The sequence below is a fragment of the Xenopus tropicalis genome, chromosome 2, assembly GCF_000004195.4.
Source record: "Xenopus tropicalis strain Nigerian chromosome 2, UCB_Xtro_10.0, whole genome shotgun sequence".
NCBI classification, from domain to species: Eukaryota; Metazoa; Chordata; class Amphibia; order Anura; family Pipidae; genus Xenopus; species Xenopus tropicalis.
In genome coordinates, this window is record NC_030678.2 from 12,627,037 (window position 1) to 12,638,129 (window position 11,093).

Here is an 11,093-nt window from a genome sequence, read left to right on the forward strand (position 1 = left end):
GGAGGGACCTCAACTGGACTACTGCTTCTGAGTAATGGACAGTCTTTTCTTACCTATAGCTCTGCTGCCTGTTTAGCAAGACATTATAGCAAAGGTCCCAATGCAAAGTCATTGGCCCAGGGAGCCAAATCATCACATGAGTCAAGATTTGGTCCACTACGTGGATAGCTAAGTTAGGCCTAAGATCTTTTTGGCACACAAGGGGATCTCCAGTCATATTAAGGGTTTACTGGTTGTTGTGACAAATACCACAACAGCTACAAAGAAGACATGGCAAGAACCTTGTCTCAGGTGGCACTTTATTAGGGGAGGCAATAAGCTGCCTCTGGTAACTTTAACAGTCCCACTTTAATTTTTAAAAGAGAAATCTGGCTCTTGTGCGTTAGTAATGTGATCCCCTTTTACCTGCTCAATAGCAGCCCCTGGAGGGCCCTGACTGGTAGAGACTTATATATGGCAGTCTGAAGGAACTTACATGTATTCGCCCATACGCAAGAAGCAGAGAGATCTGTTGCCAAATAGAAGATGATTATCAGGACTATGGGGGGAAAAAAAAATCAGAATGAGAATCCTGTTTTATGTAGAATTGCGTTTCAAATGTACAAATGTGGAAATAGAAACAAAAAAAACACAATATTATCAGCTAAAAATATATATATAAATCAGAGCTTTAAATGTTTTATATATATTGATCATGCTAAAAATTTTTTAAAGAAAAACCGTGACATGCAAATAATAATCTGTAGTAATATATACAATAAAACCCTTGGCATATGGTACTGCTGAAAAATGTTTCACGGGTTACTGAAACCAGCTCTCTTGGCCTCCTTCTTGCAGCCCCAGAGATAAGCTACAATAACCTTGCCTCCATTTGGCAATCGCCAGTGATTTGGCTAGACCAATACACCATGTGATAACATGTAGGACTCTACACTGAGTATTATGGAGATGTTTGGTGTTATTTCCGTGGCACATTTTTACAGTGCTCTACAAATATACCCCTTAAGGCTGATATCCCCAACCCTGTGCATTTACTGCTAGTCCTGATTATGTGAAGCTGAGTGAACTGAGGTAGAAGCTTAAGGGTGAAGACACACTGGGCTACTAGTAGCAGCTACTTTTTCACAGCTACTAAACGCCAGAAAATCCCCTGCTATAGACAATACTGAGAATTGCCTCTGCTAAAACACACGTAGAGACAATTATCAGTAAATAATCAGCATTGTCTTTATTAGTAGCCACAACAAGTAGCTGCTACTAGTAGCTCTGTGTGTCTTCGCCCTAAGGCTTTGACATCTTACCTATATTCTATGGCTTTAGAATACAGATCAGCAGCCAAGCAAAAATTTGATTTAGAAAACTCTTCATTACCACGTTGCTTCATACCTTCTGACTCCTGCAGATTAAAAGGAAAACAGATTATTAAAATAACAGATAAATCATTTACCTTACGTGCCAGCAACATGAACGCAAATAAAAATGACACCGTTGCCCTTATTACAATAGAAGAGCTAAGCATGTGGGAACCCGAATAGCCAATTACTTTCCAAAACTCACTGTGACAATTTGCTGACAGATTTTCTCCCCAGAGCATCTGCCTGCAGGCATAGATGTCTTTACAGCAAGGATTACATTTTCCCCAGATGGCAAGCTTGGCTCACCTGGATCCAGACCCACACTTCTAGCTATGCTGTGTGTTCCACAGACTGAAGAAACTGACCACAAAGTATAATACAATAACACAAACAGCAATCTTACCACAGCACAGCAGTCACAAATATGTTTTTTTTTCCACATAAAGGATAAACTGCACCTCTGGTCAGCCATACTGTTTATGTAATGTGCATCTGCAGAGGAAAAAAAAAAAAAAAAGGATATCAAAGAAATGCAGTTAAAACTGAAAAACAGAACAGACACAGTGACCCCCAGCTCAAACAGGCCCAATATGAAATGTCTCCTTTCTGTGTCAAGCTGAGCTCCCTAGCTTTTTTGCTGTATGTACAACTTAGGATCATAGTCCAAACCAATGAGTAACTCGGGGGGTAACATTCTTCTTGTGGTTGATTTGCAACTGGAAGGAAGGAGCTCTAAGAAAGGGTTCCAGCTGGGAATTGCCTAGTAATTGCCTGGACCCTAATGGCGCACTTACAAGTCAAGATCACTGTCTCATTTGCAAGCAATACTGGCTGACCTGCAAGTTCACCAGCATTATCCAGCTGGCCGCTAACCAACCTGGATTTAAAGAAGAAGAAAAGGCTAAGTCACTGGGGGGTTCCAAAATGTTAGGGCTTCTTCCTTCTTTGCGCTAGAGTGACAAGTCGAACTTTAACAAAAAAGCCGCCCCGGGATTCAGAAGACAGAAGGAAGAGGAAACACTCGCTGCAGTTACCCCGGGCTGGTGCAATTTTCTAACAGAAGCACTAGCCCGGGGTAAAAGGTAAGCGATTAAAGTCACTGGGGTTATCAGTGATATTCCTGCTATCACCTACACTACAGGGTGCCCAAGATTGTTTCTTTTTTTTTTTTGCCCCCAGAAATTGGTATCCCACTTACAGTCAATAAATAATATCTGCAGAGGAAAGAGGCTTAAATTATCTTGTTCTTCCAGTTTCTTGCAAATTTGTAGTTCCCCTGTCGATCTCAGCCAGCTCATTGCTTCTGATAGATGCTGATAATTTAACTGAACCTTAAAATAGAAAAAACCATACATATCACAAGACAGGATTTAATATCAACTGGTTACGAAAGTATCTTTGCAATGTAAGGAACAACATCATATAAAGGATCATTTTTTATTCCTGGCATTGGCTACAGACTATGCCTCATATGTAATAAAAGGCACTAAGTTTGCCCAGGAGCAGTAGCCCACAGCAACCAATAAGATGTTTTCTTTTAAACATGTGACCAGTAAATGCTACCTGCTAACTGGTTGCTCTGGGTTACTGCTCCTGGGCAAACTCATTGCCTTTTATTACTCAACCCCATAAAAGTGGTGCATATACACAAGAGCTTCACATAAAGCATAGCCAAAAAATAGTAGCTGCATTAGCAGTGCAACTGCACAGCACTAAACAGATGCAGCACTTTATTCACTAAACAGACAGGAAGTACAGCAAGGTAGTAAGCTGTATAGGGCTGCTGTATAAAGGCATTGTCAAAGCAGCCCTATTTAATGATTAATGTTTCTTACAGTTTTTAATTGCCCTGTAATAATCCAAGCCTGAATGTGTAAAGCTTAACCCTTAAGAAGAGTTTTTCTTCACAATAAGTGTGTCCTTCCTACAGACAAATTTTCAGCCTGAAACCCTCATGTGATAAGCAGTGACAGACAGTATCTATTACAGTCCAATAACATGGCACCATGGGTGGTTTATCTATTATTTATACTTCAAAACAGTGAAAAGGAAACCCACCATTTCCATTGTCTTCGCAATCTTTAATAAGCCCTCTATAAACCGTCGCTCATGCTGAAATGAAAAAATACATTATACACCAGCATTACTGAACTGGTAAATATTAACTCAAACAGGTCAACGTACCATTAATAAAGGGTGGGAGGAGCGCTAATTAGAAAATAATATTCAGGCAAAAAGATTAAAGGGGATGTTATAGACATTTAGAATGATATAGATAGACATATACAGACCCGTTCAAAGCAACTTTTAAAATGATTGTACAGGTGTGGGATCCCTTACCCGGAAACCCCATATTCAGAAAGTTCCTAATTACGGAAAGGCCATCTCCCATAGACTCCATTATAAGAAAATAATTCTAATTTTTTAAAATGATTTCCTTTTTCTCTGTAATAATAAAACAGTACCTGTACTTGATCCCAACTAAGATATAATTACCCCTTATTGGGGGCAGAACAGCCCTATTGGGTTTATTTAATGGTTAAATGATTCCCTTTTCTCTGTAATAATAAAACAGTACCTGTACTTGATCCCAACTAAGATATAATTACCCCTTATTGGGGGCAGAACAGCCCTATTGGGTTTATTTAATGGTTAAATGATTCCCTTTTCTCTGTAATAATAAAACAGTACCTGTACTTGATCCCAACTAAGATATAATTACCCCTTATTGGGGGCAGAACAGTCCTATTGGGTTTATTCAATATTTAAATGATTTTTAGCAGATTTAAGTTATGGAGATCCAAATTACTGAAAGATCCCTTTTCCAGAAACCCCCCGAGCATTCTGGATAACAGGTCCCATACCTGAAGTTTTTATTAGCCTTTCTATTCTGCCTCTATCTGGCCTACAACGGAGAATCTGATTTGACTGGGTCATCTTACATTCGGATTCAAACTTCACTAAGATTACATCTATGGCCTACAAATAACAACATACATATATATTATACATATATAATACACAGAACAGGACTGTTAGATCTGATTTTTGCTGATGAATGCTGTACTGCTATTCTATGCTTGGTGCCCCGCATCAATAAATTTCCTTTTCTGAGTGAACATTGCAAAATCTCCTGTTCTGTTGCTCCTTGGAAGTGACCTTTGACCTTTCAGGACAAAGAAGAGGGACAGGTTATATAACTATTTCCTTACCGCCACTTTCTTTACTACATCCAGGAGATCTTCTAACATCTCAACGAAGTTTAGTTCTTGAATACACAGGCCAGAACCATCATGATCAACCCTAAATCAGGGATATCAAATGTTTAGTTCTTAAATTTGTCATGGCTTCTATGACAATAAGACAAACACATTGGGTAAGAAAAGGAGCTGCTACACTGCATCGTAAACATTTCCAAAACTTGACGGGTATCCCGGTACTTCACCTTTAAGTGCCAGCAGGCTCAGACTGGCAATCTGTAGATCCTGGCAGTTGCCAGAGGGGCTGCTGTAAGATGTCACTATTTATTGGGCCTGTGGGGGGTTGTTTGGGTCTCTGTGTACCTGAAATACCAGGGCCAATTTTTAAGCTTAGTCCAGACATGCACCATAGGGTTTTACAGTTTCGGGCTGCCAAACATTTACAGCAAATAGTGTAACTGTACTTTGGCATAGGAAAGATTAAAGATGATCTATTATGTGTTCAGTGTGTGTATTTTTCTTCAGCCATATCCCATAATCTTTCATAGCTTCATTTAGCTTATGGGCCCAAACCAATGGTTATTACCATGGGACAGAACAGACTCAAAACGCCTGCCTGGATTTGGGGTGCTTCTAAGCACTTACATAATTTTATGCATTCCTGTGCAGAAAAAGTCTAAATTGGCCACCCCCACTTTTCTAGCTTTTCTACTCCTAAAACTGGGCTGGAATAGGGGGCAAGAACCCAAAGGATATTGTGCAACAAATCTTTTCAAGGAGAAGGAAAGGCAAAGTCACTTGGGGGTGCCAAAATGTTAGGCACCCCCATGTGACTTAAATTGCCTACCTTTTACCCCGGGCTGGTGCCCCTGTACAAGGTAAGTGATTCAAGTCACTTGGGGGTGCCTAACATTTTGACACCCCCAAGTGACTTACCCTTTCCTTGTCCTTTAAGCACAAACAACCCCCAACAGGCACTCACTAAAACAAGTGGATAATTTTGTTAATATCTAAATGAATGCATATTGCAAAACATAAATGAACAAAGACTCATTAGCAAACTTTAGCACATAAAAATCTTGAGCCCACTGAAAGGTTAAGTTCTCCACTATAAACACAGAATAAAAACGCCATCCTAGGACCATCCTATGAGGAAGAAGGATAAGATCCATTTTTTAGCAAATATAAGTGATAAATTAATTAGTAACTCATTGAAAAAATGTTTTAAGTATCTCAGCAGTGGGTTGAGAGTATTGCTCCATTAAATAATGGAAACGTTTTAGTTATATGGACTCTATAAAATCAGATGTTTTTAATGTCATTTCCTTAATGTTTACTATGAAAGTGCCAGAGGTATACGATCCACTTCAGCCCAAGGAGCCAAGTTGCCGGCACAAGTTATGGCACATAAATGTTTCACCAAAGTTATAGTGAACAAAACCTCATGTTCATTTCAGCAAGGCCATCTTTTCCAATTTTCTCAGACACTGTTTTATCTGGAACCAATGGACTGGAGGAAAACTGATATAATCTGAATATTTGAAAAGCCGTTCCAATCTTAACCTGGCATTTATAGGCTTGTAAGGTTCATATCTGTATTTGGAAAGATATCTAAAGGGTTAAGAGATCATGATTATGTTCCACAGAAGGGAATTATTAACAGTATGGTTTTATGGAGAACAGACATTCTGCTTACTCACCATGGTCCTTTGTACACTGGAGATGCATCTGCCTTAAGGACTGGCCACAAAATATAGACTTTAATTAAATCACAGTGTTCATGTATAACGTCTAATGGATGAGAGAGCCAGAATGTAACAGGATCGACTGTGTGACAAGAAACAAAATAAATTTAAAAAAAAGTTAAGTCACAATGTATTATTTGAAAAAATGAAAGTACATTATGTGAGCTTGTTAGTAAAAGATTTGCCTGCATTCAGCTAGGAACTATGTAATCCATGAAAAACACATAAATGATTTATCCGCACACATATGAAATACATATTTTTTGTTTCAGAGCTATTTAACCTTTTATTAACTGCCAATATAATGAATTCTGTAACAACAGTACCACCTGCTGGCCAGTTACAGGAACTGTAAAGAGATATAGTAGAGAGATATGATCAGAAGGAAAACATAACTGTTCTGATGTTGCTCTGCTCAGGAAAGAGATAGGAGCTTCTGATCTATCCTGAGCAGAGCAACTTCAGAACTGTTCTGTTATCTTCCTCCTATCTTTCCGACCGCATAGTGACAGGAACTGAACAGCCGGTGGCTCTGTTGGCAGTTAATAAAAAGTTAAATATCTCTGAAACTACCAAAAATGATTCATATAAATTGCAAATATGCATAGAAAAGCACTGAAACAAATTACCCTACCAACCCAACCACAGCCCTGATCTGAATCCAGCTGAGAATCTCAGGCATATGAACAACCTGGAGCACATCTGACTAGAAGAATGGGTCAAAATACGAATAAAAGTAAAGAGATATATCTTGACAGGGTGAAACATAACCTACACAAAAAATAATTCATTATAGTAGAATAATTTTAAGTATTACCTTTCTCCCCAACAGGTACAGGTGGTCTTTGCATAGGATATTCATGACCCTGGCAAAAAAAAAGGATAATTTAAAATGTACATGCAAAAAGCACAAAATAGAACAGTACAGTGACTTAGTATTCCCACATAATGTGCACTTGGAAATCCTGTGCTCATTTGTGCCCTGGGTACCCCTGGAACTATAGCAGGGTGACTGTTACCCCAATGTTTCTATATATCTGTAACCTTGTTATGGGCTAAGGGGGCCCAGCCTGAAGGCCAGTTAGGGGGGATTTGGGGCGAGTGCTTATTTGTGCCCTGGGTACCCCTGGAACTATAGCAGGGTGACTGTTACCCCAATGTTTCTATATATCTGTAACCTTGTTATGGGCTAAGAGGGCCCAGCCTGAAGGCCAGTTAGGGGGAGATTTGGGGTGAGTGCTTATTTGTGCCCTGGGTACCCCTGGAACTATAGCAGGGTGACTGTTACCCCAATGTTTCTATATATCTGTAACCTTGTTATGGGCTAAGGGGGCCCAGCCTGAAGGCCAGTTAGGGGGGGGTTTGGGGTGAGTGCTTATTTGTGCCCTGGGTACCCCTGCAACTATAGCAGGGTGACTGTTACCCCAATGTTTCTATATAACTGTAACCTTGTTATGAGCTAAGGGGGCCCAGCCTGAAGGCCAGTTAGGGGGGGATTTGGGGTGAGTGCTTATTTGTGCCCTGGGTACCCCTGGAACTATAGCAGGGTGACTGTTACCCCAATGTTTCTATATATCTGTAACCATGTTATGAGCTAAGGGGGCCCAGCCTGAAGGCCAGTATATCTGTAACCTTGTTATGAGCTAAGTAAAGACCCAATAAAATGCTGACCCATCTCTTTTGGACTGTGCACTCAAAAATGATATGCGTGTATTAAAAAAATGATTTCATATACATATCCCAATTGTCAGGGCCGGAACTAGGGGTAGGCAGAAGAGGCAGCTGCCTAGGGCGCAACGATTGGGGGGCACCAGGCAGGAGCCTCTCTTCTTGCCTACCCCTAGTCTGTGATCTGTTTTCATTGCCCCCGCCACTTGTCATTACGCGGTGGGGGCAATGAACTATCGCTTTGCATTGCAGCCCCCCCCGATAGCGCAGGTGCAGGGGCGAGGTGGCCGACTGGGTTGCGTAGGGCGCTGGGTCAGCCCGCCCCTGCCAATTGCGCTGCCAATGCATGAAGATAGGCACCGCTGAAGCCAAAAACAGTATAAGACAGTACTTACTCGGAAACAGGTGGCAATAACGTGCGAGCTTCCATTGCCAATATCTGTGTACCCGATCCCATCCATTGCTGAAGGGTCCCTTAAACAGAAAAGCACACAGAAAAGTAATTAACAGTGTAATCCAACATCCCCTAAATGAGTCGAATTCTACTCTAATTCAAATTCTACTCTTATGCAAATTCAACACATTCACCATTATTTCAGATATATCTAAATTAAGGCCCACCACTTGAACTTTATTGTTCCCCCCTTGATGGGGAAACAGTCATTGTAATCCCTTTTGCATCCATGCTTAACTTCTAGTAGCAGCTACTTGTCACGGCTACTAAAACAGACAATGCTGATCATTTACTGATAACTGTCTCTACGTGTATTTTACCAAAGGCAATTCTCATTATTGTCTATGGCAGGGGATTTTCTGGCGTTTAGTAGCCGTGACAAATACCTGCTACTAAGTAGCTCAGTGTGTCTTCACCCTAACTTAACCTGAGGACATATCAGCAAGTGCCTAACAGCATCAGGGCAATGGAAAGCTCACAGAGCAGCCATTCACTGCATCAGAATGCTTACAGATCCGATGCTTTGTATTACTGTGTAGCCAGCATAGTCTGTGTCACAGCACAAACTTGCAACAAAGATCGTACCAAATACAATAAATTTTTGTTATAATGTTGCCTCATGTATACGGTTCTACTTGCCTTGTGTTATTCAACCCAAAGAGACAACATGTAGAAAAATGTATCATTCTGTGAATGCTTTTTAGGCGTGTGCTGTCAAAAAACACAATGCAATGAATCATGTTCCTAAAACCTACCCTGCCCACTTGCTCATCATTGTGTGTGTGCCACGCACTACTACTGCTAGCAATGCCTCCCTATCTACATACATACACACAGTTATCAGTAAATGATCAGCATTGTCTGTTTTAGTAGCCGTGACAAGTAGCTGCTACTAGAAGTTACTAGCCTTGCTGCCCCTCACATTGGGAATGCCCTCCCTGATTTCCTCCGGAGAGAATCCTCCCTCAGTCTTTTTAAAAACAAACTTAAAGACTCCTTATTGGAGCACTCGCCCAGCACCTGATCTGGGAACTGGCACTTATATTGTAATGTCACTGTCACCTACAGCACTTATACTGCATTTTCCTATTTGTGTCTGTTAGTTACCCTCTCATATAGATTGTAAGCTCTACGGGGCAGGGACCTCCATCCTCTTGTATCTTTGACTCTTAACTTATTGCAACTGTATTTATCTTGTATTTATTTCTATTTACTGTTATACTTTGTACTTATCTATTATTATCTTAATAACCCCCTGTTTCTATTAATGTATTCTACTGTACAGCGCTGCGTACATAAGTAGCAATTTATAAATAAAGTTATACATACATACAAACATATACACACATACAAATACATACATACAAACATATACACACATACATACACACACAAATAAATACATACAAACATATACACACATACATACACACACAAATACAAACATATACACACATACAAATACATACATACATACATACATACAAACATATACACACATACATACAAACATACACACACATACATACACACACACAAATATATACATACACACACACACAAATACATACATACAAACATATACACACACACATACAAACATATACACACACACATACAAACATATACACACATACAAATACATACATACAAACATATACACACATACATACACACACACAAATACATACATACAAACATATACACACACACACACACAAATACATACATACAAACATATACACACATACATACACACACACATACATACATACAAACATATACACACATACATACACACACACAAATACATACATACAAACATATACACACATACACACACATACACAAATACATACATACAAACATATACACACATACAAACATATACACACACATATACACACATACAAAGCATCTGATAGAGAGTGAATGGCACAGTCCCACTATCCCCTTACAAGTTTGCCTGCAGGAGCACAGTGAGCAGCTGGCCCCTCTAGGGGGCACAATACAGGGGTATTGAGTGGTGAGAAGGGAGGGCCTTATAGTGTCAGTGGGACTGTGGGAGTTGCAGTTGTACAAGAGCTGGAGGGCTGCAGGCTGGGCAGCACAGGTGTATATACAGGAAAGTATCAAACACTTGTTACTCATTACAAAGCTTATGTATCTACACCAACCAGCCGCAATCCCAGGGGGCACTGATGCTGAAGGAGCAAGGCAAGCCTCCTGCCCATATCCGGCTTCTACTCAGGGGGAAGTAGCAATAGCGCCCCGGAACCCCCATGTCCCTAAGCCGTCTCACTATAACCCACAGGCTCTGCCTCAGTATACCGGCCCTATGCAGGCTATAAGGGGCAATACATTTATAGCACCCACATGTTAGGGCCACATAGAATCCCACCCCCCTGCAGCTTAGCTCCACCCCATCCCTGCCTTTATTTGCAAGTGGCGACTCCCGCTTTACCTTGTAGAACCGAACCCTCCGCTCCTCCCGCGATCCAGCCGCCGCAATCTAAACAAACTACAAAACTCAGCCCCACGCCTCTGGCATCCGGCGCTCCGCTATTGCGTCCTGCGTAAGCACGCCGCGCCATGCCCCGCCCCGGCGCCTTCCTATTGGACTGTGTGCACATGGATATAAGTGACGTAATTCAATCGGAATGCAAGGTCT

General features: G+C 40.8%; 1 protein-coding gene across 2 annotated transcripts in view; it reads right to left on the bottom strand.

Moving 5' to 3' along the window:
• ttc3 (tetratricopeptide repeat domain 3) overlaps positions 1-11,024 on the bottom strand; it is a 56,896-nt gene extending 45,872 nt beyond the window's left edge. The window contains exons 1-10 of one of the 2 annotated variants that reach the window (XM_031896550.1): positions 10,887-11,024; positions 8,364-8,442; positions 7,118-7,166; positions 6,256-6,382; positions 4,568-4,658; positions 3,414-3,467; positions 2,554-2,686; positions 1,759-1,847; positions 1,302-1,396; positions 476-538 (exon numbers count right to left, since the gene is read on the bottom strand). In XM_031896550.1, the coding sequence (XP_031752410.1) occupies positions 476-538; positions 1,302-1,396; positions 1,759-1,847; positions 2,554-2,686; positions 3,414-3,467; positions 4,568-4,658; positions 6,256-6,382; positions 7,118-7,166; positions 8,364-8,429 (767 nt within the window). In that variant the 5' untranslated portion in view covers positions 8,430-8,442; positions 10,887-11,024. Of the gene's footprint in view, positions 1-475; positions 539-1,301; positions 1,397-1,758; positions 1,848-2,553; positions 2,687-3,413; positions 3,468-4,567; positions 4,659-6,255; positions 6,383-7,117; positions 7,167-8,363; positions 8,443-10,599; positions 10,797-10,886 lie in introns of those variants that run through there. The other variant, XM_004912114.4, reaches the window with a different exon arrangement.
• Positions 11,025-11,093: the final 69 nt, after the last annotated feature.